The sequence below is a fragment of the Podarcis vaucheri genome (genome assembly GCF_965113315.1).
Source record: "Podarcis vaucheri genome assembly, chromosome: 13".
NCBI lineage: Eukaryota > Metazoa > Chordata > Lepidosauria > Squamata > Lacertidae > Podarcis > Podarcis vaucheri.
In genome coordinates this window covers 47,224,782-47,240,807 of record NC_138751.1, presented here as the reverse complement: position 1 = coordinate 47,240,807, position 16,026 = coordinate 47,224,782, and the positions used below count along the sequence as shown (strand labels likewise).

Here is a 16,026-nt window from a genome sequence, read left to right as displayed (position 1 = left end):
TTCAGAAGGAGACAACAACAACAATAACCATAGCAATCATCGGGCACCAGACATACAATAAAACCACAGTCTACTAAAATTATTTGTTGCATTAAATAGAATAGAGCAGCAGAAGATTCTCAGGTAAGATATGCCAAATTAAATATCTGAATCCCCTTTGCAGTTGACCACTATTTTATCTAGTTCCTTCCTCCTGATCTTCTTAGCTACCAGCCCATAGAGTGCTACTTTATAAGTAACAAAGTCGTCGGTGTCGCTCAGCAGCCATTTCACCCTTTCCATTCAGATGTATTCCATTCGTAAACAGGGGTTTTATAAATCGGTCTCTTGGGTCTATATATAACGGGCACTGCAATAAATACAGTGGTACCTCTGGTTATGTACTTAATTTATTCCGGAGGCCCGTTCTTAACCTGAAACTGTTCTTAACCTGAAGCACCACTTTAGCTAATGGGGCCTCCTGCTGCTGCCGTGCCGCCAGAGCACAATTTCTGTTCTCATCCTGAAGCAAAGTTCTTAACCCGAGGTACTATTTCTGGGTTAGCGGAGTCTGTAACCTGAAGCGTCTGTAACCTGAAACGTATGTAACCCGAGGTACCACTGTAATGGCACAGGTCCTCGACTCAGGGTTGTCCACACAGACAGAGTCTCTCTTTGTAATGTGCTTTGATCACCTCCTATTTAATCCTGCTTAGCAGTAAAATTGGAAGCATATATGTCCAGCTAAAGCAAGAATGGAGAAACTGTGGCCCTTTAGATTCTGTTGGACTACAGTTCCCATCTTCCATCACCAGTGGCCATGTTGCCTGGAGCTGATGGGAGATGGGAGTCCATCAACAGCTCGCCCCCCCCCACCCCCCGGCTGAATTAGATGGTTCTGGGAAGCCCACAGCAGAGCTTGAACCAAACAGCCCTCTCCATGGCTGTTGGATTAATTACCATGGCTAATACCTGTCGATAGGCCCATTTATAGAGGATAGGTCCAATCCCATTTTAGAGCCATGTAAGTCCATGGCCATTGCCTCTTGTCTTTATTTATTTATTTATTTTTATAAAATTTTTATTGGTTTTACAAATTTTTTAAACACAAACAAACACATAAAAAGACATACAAACACGTATAATTTCATAGCATTTTTTCATAAACTTCTTTTCCGGGACTCCCCCATACCCCCCCTTTCTGCATCCCAATGTCCAAAGTATTTTTTAGCAACTTCTAAATATACCTTTCCAACCTCTGTCATCTCAATCTTTTCTGTAATCTTATCTCTTAACACTGTATCCCTTTCTTCCTGAAAACCTCAACATTCTAACGTTCATCAAGTTTATAATAGTCCTTAAGGTAACTTTTAAATTTTCTCCATTCTTCTTCCGCCGTCTCTTTTCCCTGATCACGGATTCTGCTTGTCATCTCAGCCAATGTCATATAGTCCATCACTTTCATCTGCCATTCTTCCAGAGTGGGTAGATCTTGTGTCTTCCAGGCCATTGCCTCTTGTGGCTGTAAGTTCAATACAGTGGTGCCTCAGGTTACATACACTTCAGGTTACATACGCTTCAGGTTACAGACTCTGCTAACCCAGAAATAGTGCTTCAGGTTAAGAACTTTGCTTCAGGATGAGAACAGAAATCGTGCTCTGGCGGCGCGGCGGCAGCAGGAGGCCCCATTAGCTAAAGTGGTGCTTCAGGTTAAGAACAGTTTCAGGTGAAGAAGGGATCTCCAGAACGAATTAAGTACTTAACCCAAGGTACCACTGTATTGCGCAATAAACTTTGGTCTACAGCTATTTGCTCCGGTTGGTAGCTGGAATCCTTCCTTTATTCCTTCAGCTGTTCCTGGACTCCAGCTCCCATCAGCCCTAGCCAATGTGGCCAATGTTTAGGGATGATGGGAATTGTGGTCTAGCAATGCATTGTGTGACTTTCTTTTGTCTGTCCCCAGTCTGCTGGCCAACCAATTTAACAGGGTGACCCTCAGTTTTAGCACTGAAAGGGGGGGGAACATTCCCCCTCCCCAATACCATGCCTGATTTGCGCACCTCTGTCTTAACCATCCTTGTCTGTCAGCCTGGATAGCTCAGTTGGTTAGAGTGTGGTGCTGATAACGGCAAGGTTGCAGGTTTGATCCCCGTATAGGTTAGCTGCATATTCTTGCACTGCATGGACTTGAACTAAATAACAACAACAACAACAACAACAATAATAATAATTTTTTAAAAATATTATTTGTACCCTGTCCACTCTGGGTAGCTTCCAACAGAGATTAAAAATACATTAAAATACATTTAATAAAGGTAAAGGTAAAGGGACCCCTGACCATTAGGTCCAGTCGTGACTGACTCTGGGGTTGCAGCGCTCATCTCGTTTTATTGGCCGAGGGAGCCGGTGCACAGCTTCCGGGTCATGTGGCCAGCATGACTAAGCCGCTTCTGGGGAACCAGAGCAGCGCACGGAAACGCCGTTTACCTTCCCGCCGGAGCGGTACCTATTTATCTACTTGCACTTTGATGTGCTTTCGAACTGCTAGGTTGGCAGGAGCAGGGACCGAGCAACGGGAGCTCACCCCGTCGCGTGGATTCGAACCGCCGACCTTCTGATCGGGAAATCCTAGGCTCTGTGGTTTAACCCACAGCACCACCCGTGGTTCCATTTGTTTATCCTCAGGGTCCCTTCCAACTCTACAATTCTGTGATTATCTGATTCATTTATTCTCTCCCCCCCCGCCCCCCGCAAAACAAAATAATTTCCAAGTGTGCTAGCTTTTTTTTTTTTTGGACAGGGGAAATGCTCCAGCTACTTCATCATGTCTTTTAACTATAGCCTTTGTGCGATGCTGCCAGAACCTGTTTTCCCCAGTGGGGTGCTACGCCAAAGCAGAGCTGGGGTGGGCGTGAGCTCACTTACCACTACAAAAGCAGCTTGCCTAGCTGGAGAGACCAGATCCTGAACCTGGTCATCTGATAGGTGTTAACTGGGCGTGCCATAGTGTCACACACGCCTGGCACTGCTTACCTTGACCCCTCAGGAAATTTAAGGATTTGGCACCCCCAAACTCGGCCATCGAGATATTTTTGGGACTACAATTCCCATCATCCCTGATCACCGGTCCTGTTAGCTAGGGATGATGGGAGTTGTAGTCCCAAAACATCTGGAGGGCCGAGTTTGGGAGTGCCTGATTTGTTTTTTTTTAATAAAATATTTATTGGTTTTTCACAATTTTTATAAACACAAACATTACACAATACAAACAAACAAACACATAAACAAACATGTATAATTTCGGATCCTTTTTTCTTAAATCCTACTTCACCGACTTCCCCATACCTCCCCTTTCTGCATCCCAATTTCCAAATTTGTTTCAGCAGACCCTGCCCCTTGTTTTTATCAAATTTTCCCTTATTCTTTTCTTTTACTTAATCTTTTACAGCTGTAATCCCCTTTTTTCTAAAACCTCAACATTTTAGCATTCCTTAATTTTACAATGTTTCTTAAGATAAATTTTAAATTTCTTCCAGTCTTCATCCGCCGTCTCTTTCCCCTGGTCACAGATTCTGCCAGTCATTTCAGCCAGTCCCATGTAGTCTATCACCTTCATCTGCCATTCTTCCAGAGTGGGTAGATCTTGTGTCTTCCAATACTTTGCGATGAGTATTCTTGCTGCTGTTGTAGCATACATTAAAAAGTTCTGTCTTTCTTTAGAGCCAATTGGCCGACAATGCCCAGGAGAAAGGCCTCTGGTTTCTTAGGGAAAGTACATTTAAGTACCTTTTTCATTTCGTTATATATCATTTCCCAGAAAGCCTTAATCTTCGGGCACGTCTACCAAAGGTGATAAAAAGTACCTTCAGAGTTTGGGAGTGCCTGATTTGGAGGATGCTATCCAGCTTAGGTTGGCTGGGGTTAGGATGGTCCCCGGGAACGTCGCCGATGGTCAGGGATGAAGGGAGATGAAGTTTGCCAATATCTAGAAGGCCACAGCTTCCTCACCCCCCCCCAACATTTGAAATTAGCCAGGCACGTTTTGTGATTGGCATGGGTTCAACTGCAACCACTTGGAGATCTTCGAATGGCAGGTTGGCACCTGTCATCTCCACCTGGCTGGCCCCTCCAGCTTTCTTAAGCAGCTAAGCAGTTAATCGTTACAACGATCCTATGAGGTAGGCTGGGACTGGCCCAAGGTCACCCGGTCAGCTTCACGACCGAGTACATATTTGAAGTGTGATCTCCCAGGTCCTAGTCCAACACTCGTAACCCATGGGTAGGCAAACTAAGACCTGGGGGCCGGATCTGGCCCAATCACCTTCTAAATCTGGCCCGCAGATGGTCCGGGAATCAGCCTGTTTTTACATGAGTAGAATGTGTCCTTTTATTTAAAATGCATCTCTGGGTTATCTGTGGGGCATAGGAATTTGCTCATCTTTTTTTCAAAATATAGTCCGGCCCCCCACAAGGTCTGAGGGACAGTGGACCCTGCTGAAAACGTTTGCTGACCCCTGCTCTAACCACTACATCACCCTGGCTTCCTAGAGTACTTCTGCTGTGCTATGAGCTAAATTAAGTAGACAAATAAATATGGGGGGAAGCAAAATGTCACTTGGAGAAGAGTCTGAAACATTTTCCTTGCAGCGTGAATTTGTTTTATTCTGGATTTCTTTATTTGATGTTTTAATGGGTTGTAAAGCGCTTTGAGACTTCTTCTTCTTCGATATATAAAGCAGTCTAGAAATGAACTGAAGAAAAGGAAAAAGAAATCTCATTGGGGGGGCGGAATGGCGCCTAGACATTCTGTTGTGGCGACCGTAACCTAGGTTTTAAGCTGCTATTTGGCAGTGACCTTATATGTCTTGAGTTTCCTAACATGGCTCACCCCTGGTTTATGGAACAGCAATTGAAGAACTTCCAGCCCCACATTCCCCCTTTTAATGGCTTCCCTCCAAGTCCAGTGTCTTTGCCCTGCCAAGGCTTTCTGAAAGAGGAATGCAGAATTTATTTTTCAGTCATGCAAGTTCCTTCATTTCGGGCCCTCAGAATGGTAAGGAAAAGTGTTCAGTTCCCTTCTCCATCACGTTGTGGTGAGACGTGATCAGACACAACCGTATTTTCACCCGCAGACCCCACTTTGCCCAAGTGAGAAAATCTATGATTTGTCAACTTGCTCCTTTATGTGGATTGTCGTCCCAAGAGTTACATAAGCTGAAACAGTTTTATTTTTAAGGGAGTAGAGTTTTCTCTTCTGAAGGCGGTGGGAAAGCTGCTATAGTCAATGGGTAAACTCTTACAAAGAGTTTACTATTTCAGAACACTTTACAGTGGTACCTCTGGATACGACCAGGATCCGTTCCGGAGCCCCGTTCGCATCCAAAAGCGAATGCAGCCCATGTCTGCGCGGGTCTCAATTCACCGCTTCTGTGCATGCGCGTGACATCATTTTGACCGTCTGTGCGAGCGGCGAAACCCGGAAGTAACGCGTTCCGTTACTTCCGGGTCACTGCGGAGCGCAACCCGAAAGCGCTCAACCTGAAGCAACTTCAACCCAAGGTATGACTGTATTTCTAAAGTATTACAGTGGTACCTCGGGTTACAGACGCTTCGGGTTACAGACTCTGCTAACCCAGAAATAGTACCTGGGGTTCAGAACTTTGCTTCAGGATGAGAACAGAAATCGCACGGCAGCAGCAGGAGGCCCCATTAGTTAAAGTGGTACCTCAGGTTAAGAACGGACCTCCAGAACGAATTTAAGTTCTTAACCCGAGGTCCCACTGTACACTGTTCACCTGAACTAAAACCCTACCAAAGAAAGCAAAGAGACGTACCTGGCTTCTTTTTGCTCCCTCTCCCCACCAGTCCCTCACAGTTCAGAGTGCTAATCTGAAATATTTCAAGTAAAGGTGCTTTTTCGGTGAGTACAAGGGCTTGCAGACTCAAAGAGGGCCCTTCCTTACCTTGCAAATTTGAGATAATTGCTACAAACAACCATTAAACTTTTAAAAGCCTTGCTGAGCCTAGTCATTATAGTATGGCGTCATTCACTTCTCCTGGTCAGAGCAGGGGAGGAAGGGACACCTGGTCAGAGCAGAGGAGGGATGTTTAATTTTCATTTTTCATTTCACGTTTAATTTGTATACCATCTTTCTATTTCACTATACCCAAGGCGGTTTACAAGCTGAAGAGGCAAAGAATGTACACCATATAACAATCCAATCCAAAAATGTGATAATAAAACATAACTTTAAAATAAGCAACTTATATCAAATCAAGTCAGATTCAACAATCCACTAGAAGAGTATAGTATATTAAATATCAGCGTATAAAAATGAAACAGAAATCCACTCTTAACAATTACAATAAATAATTTCTAAACTATAATAAATAAAAACAACGGCAAGTCACAGTGTATAAAATAATACAATACAAATTGAGAAGCCATGAAGGAAGGAAGGTTAAGAACAGGAAGATTTAAAGAAGGAACTCTTGGAAACTCAAGGCAGTAGAAACATAAGATGATTGGAACCCCACCGAACTTGAAGCATATTTGGATTATATGAGATATATTTGTATAATTTGGAATATGCAATGTGATCTGATTGGATTGTTAAAATGGAAAACTTAATAAAAATTATTATTAAAAAAAAAAGAGAAGCAGAGATTGGAGGGTGGGGCAAGGCAAGTGGAAAGGTCTTGCCTGATGGGCGGCTGGAAGTCTCTCTCCTTGAGGAGTTCTTCCTAGGGTTCTCCTTGCCAGAAGCAAATTAGGGCCTTCTCCCACAAAGACTCTGAACCTGCAGTTTCCAGCTCTGGTAGCTTAATCCTGCTAGGAAGTCGTCTGAGAAGGGTTCTAGGAGAGCTGTCTTAACTCCTGGTGGGCTCATCATGCAACGGGTAAGTGTTGGACTAAGACCTGGGAGACCAGGGTCCATGTTTCCACTCAGCCATCAAGCTCACCACCACTGACCCTAACCCATCTCACAGGCTTGTTGTGAGGATAATACGGAAAGGGGAAGAGCCACGGACATCATCTTCAATGTTCGAAATTGTGTTGTTGTTGTTTAGTCGTTTGGTCGTGTCCGACTCTTCGTAACCCCATGGACCAGAGCACGCCAGGCACTCCTGTCTTCCACTGCCTCCCGCAGTTGGGTCAAACTCGTGCTGGTAGCTTCGAGAACACTGTCCAACCATCTCGTCCTCTGTCATCCCCTTCTCCTTGGGCCCCCCATCTTTCCCAACATCAGGGTCTTTTCCAGGGAGTCTTCTCTTCTCATGAGGTGGCCAAAGTATTGGAGCCTCAGCTTCAGGATCTGTCCTTCCAGTGAGCACTCAGGGCTGATTTCCTTCAGAATGGAGAGGTTTGATCTTCTTGCAGTCCATGGGACTCTCAAGAATCTCCTCCAGCATCATAATTCAAAAGCATCAATGCTTCAGCGATCAGCCTTCTTTATGGTCCAGCTCTCACTTCCATACATGATGTATGGAAGTTCGAAATTAGCCGGGCACATTTTGTACCTGGCAATTGACCACTTGGGGCCCAAGTCAAGATGCCTGGCACCTGACATGTCCATCATCTGGGCATCATTGGATCTGGACTGTTTTCACACACTAGTACCACGTCCTGTAGAATTCTCTCCGTTATATTTTATCTGCACAATCAGAATGCATTTCTTGAACCAAATTGTTGTTGTTTCTGTGCAGCCTTGAGTAGGAGCAGTCACCATTAAGAAAAAGAGGTCAAATAGGTCATCATTATATGTGTGGATTGCCCCTGGATAAGTTCTCAAAGTTCTTAAGCTAGCCCAAGGTTGTCATCTGAACTAGCCAGATGTTTAACAGAATCACAGTCAGTCCATCATTTGGAAAATAAGATTTTAGTGCAGCACATATACTAAAATTGGAGCATGGAAAATAAGACTTTAGAGCCTTCTTGCCCCAAAATGGCAGCCAGACATTCAGTTTTGGTGACTGTAACCTTGGTTTAAGGAGCCATTTGGCCCCTAGCTTATATATCTGAGTTTCTAACGCTGGTTTGAGCGCTTTGGAGGAAAGTTGGGACAAGAAAGCTAATTAATATACAGTGGTACATTGGGTTAAGAACTTAATTCGTTCTGGAGGTCCGTTCTTAACCTGAAACTGTTCTTAACCAGAAGCACCACTTTAGCTAATGGGGCCTCCTGCTGCTGCCGTGCCGCCAGAGCACGATTTCTGTTCTCATCCTGAAGCAAAGTTCTTAACCTGAGGTACTATTTCTGGATTAGCGGAGTATGTAACCTGAAGCATCTGTAACCTGAAGCATCTGTAACCCAAGGTACCACTATAATATAATATAATATAATATAATATAATATAATATAATATAATATAATATAATATAATATAATATAATATAATATAATATAATATAATATAATATAATGCATTGTTCTGGAAACATTCTGTGTGTGTGCCATTACTGGTGATCAGCTATGATGAAACTGTCGGCTCTGAGTTACCCTCAACTCCGCAAAGGAGTTCAGTCTCTGGAACGGGACTGTGGCATTTATTCACCAGCCTTTGCATGGGCACCCACTGGAAAGATGCAAAAACAAGGGCAGGGCCTCTTGCACTTTGAATAATTGTGCAGAAGGAGGCATTCCAAGAGTTGTCGCTTGCATGACAACCTTGCATGAGACGAAGATGGCCCCATCGGTGCTGCAAACCTTGCCGTTTGGTACTTTGGGGAAATCATGGCTTACGGAAGCTGGCATTCCCCTCCCCCACCCCCCGTAACATGAGGAAAGGTAAAGGTAAAGGGACCCCTGGCTATTAGGTCCCGTCGTGACCAACTCTGGGGTTGCGGTGCTTATCTCGCTTTATTGGCCAAGGGAGCTGGCGTACAGCTTCCGGGTCATGTGGCCAGCATGACTAAGCCGCTTCTGGCGAACCAGAGTAGCGCATGGAAACGCCGTTTACCTTCCCGACGGAGCGGTACCTATTTATCTACTTGCACTTTCACGTGCTTTTGAACTGCTAGGCTGGCAGGAGCAGGGACCGAGCAACGGGAACTCACCCCGTCGCAGGGATTTGAACCTCCAACCTTCTGATCGGCAAGTCCTAGGCTCTGTGGTTTAACCCACAGCGCCACCCGCATCCTTTTAACATGAGGATAGTTGAGAGCTAAGGGAATCATAGCGGTCTTATAGTGTTGGGGGATGAAATAGGATGGCTGCCAGACAGCGCTTGCTTCTACTGGTCCTCTGTTGCAAGCCCCCTTCTTCCTCTCTCTGTGTGCTTGTCCTCTGGGCAGATAAATATAGTGCTGTTAAATATGTGCTGAGCAACAGTGCCAGAGTGCAGGCATACTGTGATTTTTTAAAGATACAATGCAGCCTGACATATTACAATGGCACTCACAAAATCAAGACAGCTTTTGCTTATGTCTTGGCCTCCACATACTCGCTGTTTCTTACCGTCTTTTCAGCCATGCTCCTCTGCAGGTTGGGACAACGTTGAAGCTAGGGCTAGCTTGGTGTACAAATTTTAATATGCTTGTAAATGCTATAATCTGAATTATGACAGCCGCCCTCTTGGTGATTTTAAGCTGAAGAGAGCAAGATGGTGCATGTTGCCGAACCAAAAGGAAACCCAGCAAAGTTTTGCATTTTCGAGCATCATCAGAACATCCCACTTCTTCTGCTTTGCTGCTAATTTTCTGAACGATGAATTCATTTTTAAACACAGCCTACGTGTTGGAAAGGCTAATTTTATGCATGCTGAGTGAGTCATAAATCAGGATTCGTTTCTTCTTTTCCATTGCTAGTTCCACCTTGTGATGATAAAGGCATTTGTCTTGTATCCTTCTCCATAGCCTTGGTCAACATTTTTATCTCCCAGTTCTCCTATATGACCCATCATTATTAGCTTCTGCCACTTCCTCTAGTTCAGATGAAATCACCAGCAATGGCAGCACATGATGCTGTGCTGTATGTATGTAGTCGTTGCATAGATGTAAAGCAAGGCATATCTAGCACCAATAACAGCCTTTTGTTGACATTATTTGGGCTCCACAACTTTCGGGGTGTCCTGGTTTTTACTTTCTGAAATATGGGAAACCCTAGGCTTTTGGCGCATACCTGAATTTGTACATTCACAGAGCCTAGGACTTGTCGATCAGAAGGTCAGAGGTTCAAATGCCCTTGACGGGGTGAGCTCCCGTTGCTCGGTCCCTGCTCCTGCCAACCTAGCAGTTCGAAAGCACGTCAAAGTGCAAGTAGATAAATAGGTACCGCTCCGGCGGGAAGGTAAACGGTGTTTCCGTGTGCTGCTCTGGTTTGTCAGAAGTGGCTTTGTCATGCTGGCCACATGACCCGGAAGCTGTACGCCGGCTCCCTCGGCCAATAAAACGAGATGAGCACCGCAACCCCAGAGTTGGTCACGATTGGACCTAATAGTCAGGGGTCCCTTTACCTTTACCTTTTTTAGGCTTTTGGCGCACACCTGAATTTGTACATTCCTCAACTCGCCACTTTAAATCAGTGGTTTTGATCCTAAAATCCGGCAGCGTTTATGATACGGGTGGTGATAATTAACTGAGCTAGGAGAAAGAGGGTTCTACTTTTTCTTTTTTGGTAAGCATTTGAAGGTGTACGAGGGTCTCCCCGCCAGTTCCAGCTCTGCTTCTCCTGCAGAATAATCCTTCCACACTCTCTTGGCGCCTGCTGCCAGCCTGCCTGCCTGCCCCTGCAAGGATTGTGGCAGCCCTTGCAAACTTGATCTGATTTATAACAGGTGTTCTAATGCCAGAGGGCAGTTGGTGCCCTGTCTATAACAGGCTACCTGTTGCAGCAGCTCCCTGGCTTTATATTTCGTCTCTCCCGTTTTTTCCACCTGGCCTTTGCTCTGGCAGGGAGAGGGGGCCAGAAGGAGCGCATCGGCCTATGTCGAAACCGGACCTGGCTGTGTGTCCTGCACTGCCCCCGTCCCCGGTCCCCTTGAACTGTGCCAAAAACCTCCTTACAGATTTTGGCGCCTGCCAACACCACCGAGCCCCTTTGAATAAGGTGCACGAGGCCAGGTTTCCCTCTTGCCCTCTGCTGGGGACTTTTCTGCTCTCCCGGCCTGCCCATCCCCCTTTGCAGAGGAAGGAAGCCTTGGCCACAATAGGACTTTGTTTGCCTGTATCTTACTCAGCAATGTGCTTGTGCAATTCTGCACAGCCCCGGAGCCCAGTGCCAAGGTCGGCTGAGGATACAGGAACCCGTTCAGCTGCTGCTGCTTGCGGTGTGTGCAGTGGGGTGGCGGGTGGGGGTGGCTAGCCAGACAGACTGTGGCCTGGGAGGGGCAGCAGCCCAGACGAGGCAGCCTGGGAAAATTGCAGATTAATAATTCGCTCCCATGTGTGGTTGGGGAAATGGGAAGGGCAACGTTACTGTGCATTTTTTCCCAATCTCTCTTCGGCTCGGCCTCTTGCTTTTGTTTGAGAAAACACACACACACACACACACACACACACACACACACTATAATAATCTGTGGCAGAGGGAGTTATTCCGGCTCTTGAAACCACCCCAGTCTTAAAAGCCTTCTAATATGTCTTCTAACACAGGTGGCATTGTGGGTTAAACCACAGAGCCTAGGTCTTGCCGATCAGAAGGTCAGTGGTTCGAATCCCCGCAACGGGGTGAGCTCCCGTTGCTCGGTCCCTGCTCCTGCCAACCTAGTGTGGCAAGGCCACCTGGAAGAGTTTTACCTTTACATTTTCTGTATAACCATGTATCCTAATAATGTTTAAATTGTTAAGGCTAGAATCTTAGGATTCTAAATCTTAGGAATCCAAAAATCTTAGGAATCCAAAGTCTCTCTCTGCCCTGTTCGAAAGCAAGTCAAAGTGCAAGTAGATAAATAGGTACCACTCTGGCGGGAAGGTAAACGGCGTTTCCGTGCGCTGCTCTGGTTCGCCAGAAGCTGCTTAATCATTCTGGCCACATGACCCGAAGCTGTACGCCGGCTCCCTCGGCCAGTAAAGCGAGATGAGCGCTGCAACCCCAGAGTCGGCCACGACTGGACCTAATGGTTAGGGGTCCCCTTACCTTTAACATGTCTCCTTATCCAAATCACCTGCAAAGCGTCGCTTTGTTTTCTTGTGTCCTGATCAGTGTGTCCCTCCCCCCTTGCTTTTCAGGGAGCTCCCTTGCAGGTGAACGTCACTCAGCCCAGTCGGACCAGCAGCGGCTCCGAAAGGTGAGCAGCGAAGGGTCGTGGAGCAGCTCGGTCGGTAGAGCAGAAGGCTCTGAATCTCGGTTGTGGGTTCGATTTCCACGTTGGTCAAAAGATTACTTCATTGCATGGGATTGGGCCTGTAATAAACAAAAATCTGCCCTTGTTCCCCATAAGGGAATAAGGGCAGATTTTTATGACTCTTGCGGTCCCTAACAACTCTACAATTCTGATTCAGTTTTGGGCGTGGCACTCAAATAGGCAAATGTGTTATCGTGGGTGGGGTAGCTGTTCATGTCAGAATTCTGGCTCCTGTCTGCAGAAACCTGTAGGATCCTGCAACTAATGTGATTGGCTTAGGCCCTGACACTTATTCTTTTTAATAATAATAATAATAATAATAATAATAATAATAATAATAATAATGGGGGGGAAAGACCTATTTGGTCATCTAGATCTTTTCCCCACTCCAGTGCTTGCATTCTAAGTCAGAACCCTTGCCCATCAAAGGCCAATAACTGCCTGCCCTTTCTGTTTGTTGCCAACTTTCCCTTCTTTGATGCTGTCATCAGGCTCCACCTTTGGCCAAAAGCAAAATACTGGAAAGGTATTAGTGAACAGAGTTTTTTAAAAAATCCCTACGGCTGAATCCTGCCTCCGTGACAAGCCACCTTGCTTCGAAGTCCTACCTTCTGATTTGGGATGTGCAGTGGTTTGCAGCAGTAGCTACGTGCTAAGGGAGGATCACACACTGCATGTGATTTTCTTGTTGCATGTTAAAAAAAAACAACCAGTCCTGGGACTTGGTCCTGTCTCAAATTAGCATATGACTGGGGGTTCCTACTAACTTAGATTGCAGGCGTAGGAGTGGGGGAAAGATCATTCTAGCTGCCCCAATAAGTCTTTAATTTTTAAAAAAGAATAAGTGGCAGGGCCTAAGCTTGCCTAGAAAACACCACCCTCACCCCTGAAATTATTCCCTCTGATTTCAGATATCTGGGGGCGGCTGTGTGGGGAGAACACTTTGTACATGTTCAGATGCACTCTGATCCCAGGTTCAGTTGCTGATATCTTCAAGTAGGACTAGGGAGAGAAACCCAATCTGAAACTATGGAGAACTGCTGCCAGTCATTGTAGATTATTATTATTATTATTCATTTATTTCATTTTTATACCGCTTTATATTTTTAAGAAAAATCTCAAAGCGGTTTACTTCATATTAAACATCAATAAAACAATCCAGAACCAAACATTTCTGAAGAAGGTACACAGTCAAAGCAACACAATTAACAGGAAACCAAAATACCATCTCAAAGATTTCAAAATAAGACATTACAAAGGAGGTCAACTACAGAATACATATTTAACACAAAGTTAACGAAAACAAAACAAAAACCTTAAAACATTTCAAAAAAAAACGTTTCTGAGTAAAGTCAAATATAAAACGCACATTTAAAACAGCATAATTAACAAGAGAATAAAATATTATCATAAGCGTGACACGGCTGCTGGGCAGGCACAAAAAGATGGGGCAAAAGGACCCAGTAATTAGAATTTGTTGTCAGGCATCACCATAGATGATGCTGAGCTACACAGACCAGTTTCCTGACACTGAAAACCGAAGAGTTCAGCCCTAATTTGGGGGGCATTTCTCACTAATGCGTCCCAAGAGTGCCTTGTTTTGTTCCTTTTTGGAAGGTTTCTCCCTTCTTTCTCAACTAGAGAGCAACTGGGAGAGAGAGAGAGGCGAGAAGCGATTGTGGGAAGAATTCTGTCTGGTGACCCACACTCCTCCCGCCCCGCTTGCAAGCTAATGGTTCCCAGCTGGGGTCAGGCCTAGCGAGGGCGCCTGGAGGAAAGGGACTCCAGCATCTTCCTCTGTTGCAAGGCAGGGCCTGGGAAAAGGCCGATGGGAACAGAGGCCCGTGTGTGAAGCTGAGAGCTCTGGGGTTCGTCCTCCGCAGAGCGAGTGTCTGAACATAGCTGTGGCTGAGTCCCTGGGGAAAACAGAAAGGAAAAGGGGCGAATGATGCCTTTTGGGAGGAGGGTTGAAAACATCTAGGTGGAAGTGGACTCATATATATATATATATATATATATATATATATATATATATATTCCAGAATGCGGCAGCTAGACTGTTGACTGGGAGTGGCCATTGAGACCACATAACACCGGTCTTGAAAGACCTACATTGGCTTCCAGTACGTTTCCGAGCACAATTCAAAGTGTTGGTGCTGACCTTTAAAGCCCTAAACGGCCTCGGTCCAGTATACCTGAAGGAGCGTCTCCACCCCCATCATTCTGCCCGGACGCTGAGGTCCAGCGCCGAGGGCCTTCTGGCGGTTCCCTCATTGCGAGAAGCGAGGTTACAGGGAACCAGGCAGAGGGCCTTCTCGGTAGTGGCGCCCGCCCTGTAGAACGCCCTTCCAGCAGATGTCAAGGCGATAAACAACTACCTGACATTCAGGAGACATCTTAAGGCATCTTCAGGGAAGTTTTTAACGTGTGATATTTTATTGTATTTTTGGTTTTTATGGAAGCCGCCCAGAGTGGCTGGGGAAGCCCAGCCAGATGGCCGGGGTATAAACAATAAATTATTATTATTATTATTATTATTATTATTATTATTATTATTATTATTATTATTTGTAGAGTTGGGACCACACGGGTCATTTAATCCACCCTCCTGCAGTGCAGGAATCTTTTTGCCCGACGTGGGGCTCAAACCCACAACTCTGAAATTCTAAGTCTTGAGCTAGGCATTTGGACGAAGGACAGCAGGAGGTGCCTGAGATGGGTGCCGTCAATCTGCTCTCGAGCCCCAGGACCTATTCTCATTACCAGGGGGATCAAAGTGGTCAGCGAAGGAGAGTGAGCAAGTGGAGGCGTTGATTTTTCTCATCATGGTATCACGTGCTTCCGGGTCAAAGGCTGTGGGATTGGCTGCCAGCACCTCTTGTCTTGGTTGGAGAGCTTTTTTTTCTACCTGAGCTCACCTGGCAGGCTATCAGGGTGCCAGTACGTTTCCGAGCACAATTTAAAGTGTTGGTGCTGACCTTTAAAGCCCTAAACTGCCTCAGCCCAGTATATCTAAAGGATCATCTCCACCTCCATCGTTCTGCCCGGACACTGAGGTCCAGCTCCGAGGGCCTTCTGGCGGTTCCCTCATTGTGAGGAGTAAGGTTACAGGGAACCAGGCAGAGGGCCTTCTCGGTGGTGGCACCCGCCCTGTGGAATGCCCTCCCACCAGATGTCAAGGCAATAAACAACTATCTTACTTTTAAAAGACAACTGAAGGCGGCCCTGTTTAGGGAAGTTTTTAATGTCTGACGCTCTATTGTTTTTAATATTCGGTTGGAAGCCGCCCAGAGTGGCTGGGGAAACCCAGCCAAATGGGCTGGGTGTAAATAATAAATTATTATTATTATCTTGGGTGGGGCCAAAGCCGGCGGTGGATGTGGCCAGGCCCAAAACGTAGACGGGCCCTCTCTCATTCCCTCTTATTGTCCACTTTGCAATCTGCTATTGGAGGGACTGGTCACTCTTGCCAGAAGCCTAAAACTGGCCTTCAAAGTTAGCCCAACTCCTGCTATTTGCCTGCCCTTGTCTAGGAGTTACTGGGAGTCTTGGTTTGCCTGTTTTCCATCTCCCTTGTGGGGGGGGGCCAATCTACCTCCCTCTCTTGTCATGGAAGGCCCTCCCCCTAAGCCCCAAATGGAATCATAAGTGCTTGTTCCGTATTAACTAATGATAGTACCCCTGAGCACATGAAATGGAGTTTAGAGTCACCCCCCCAAGAAGGAGAATATTGTATATCCCGGACCCATGGAAGTGTACAAA

At 45.8% G+C, this 16,026-nt stretch overlaps 1 protein-coding gene and 1 long non-coding RNA gene across 4 annotated transcripts in view; both read left to right on the top strand.

The window, feature by feature from the left end:
• LOC309516450 overlaps positions 1–16,026 on the top strand; it is a 94,195-nt gene that overhangs the window by 59,439 nt on the left and 18,730 nt on the right. The gene's annotated exons all lie outside the window — the stretch shown is intronic.
• Positions 1–16,026, top strand: part of PLEKHH3 (pleckstrin homology, MyTH4 and FERM domain containing H3) — a 39,496-nt gene that overhangs the window by 4,740 nt on the left and 18,730 nt on the right. For 2 of the 3 annotated variants that reach the window (XM_082194906.1, XM_082194905.1), the window contains exon 2: positions 12,149–12,207. In XM_082194906.1, coding sequence (XP_082051032.1) covers positions 12,149–12,207 — 59 coding nt within the window. Of the gene's footprint in view, positions 1–4,817; positions 5,033–12,148; positions 12,208–16,026 lie in introns of those variants that run through there. The other variant, XM_082194904.1, reaches the window with a different exon arrangement.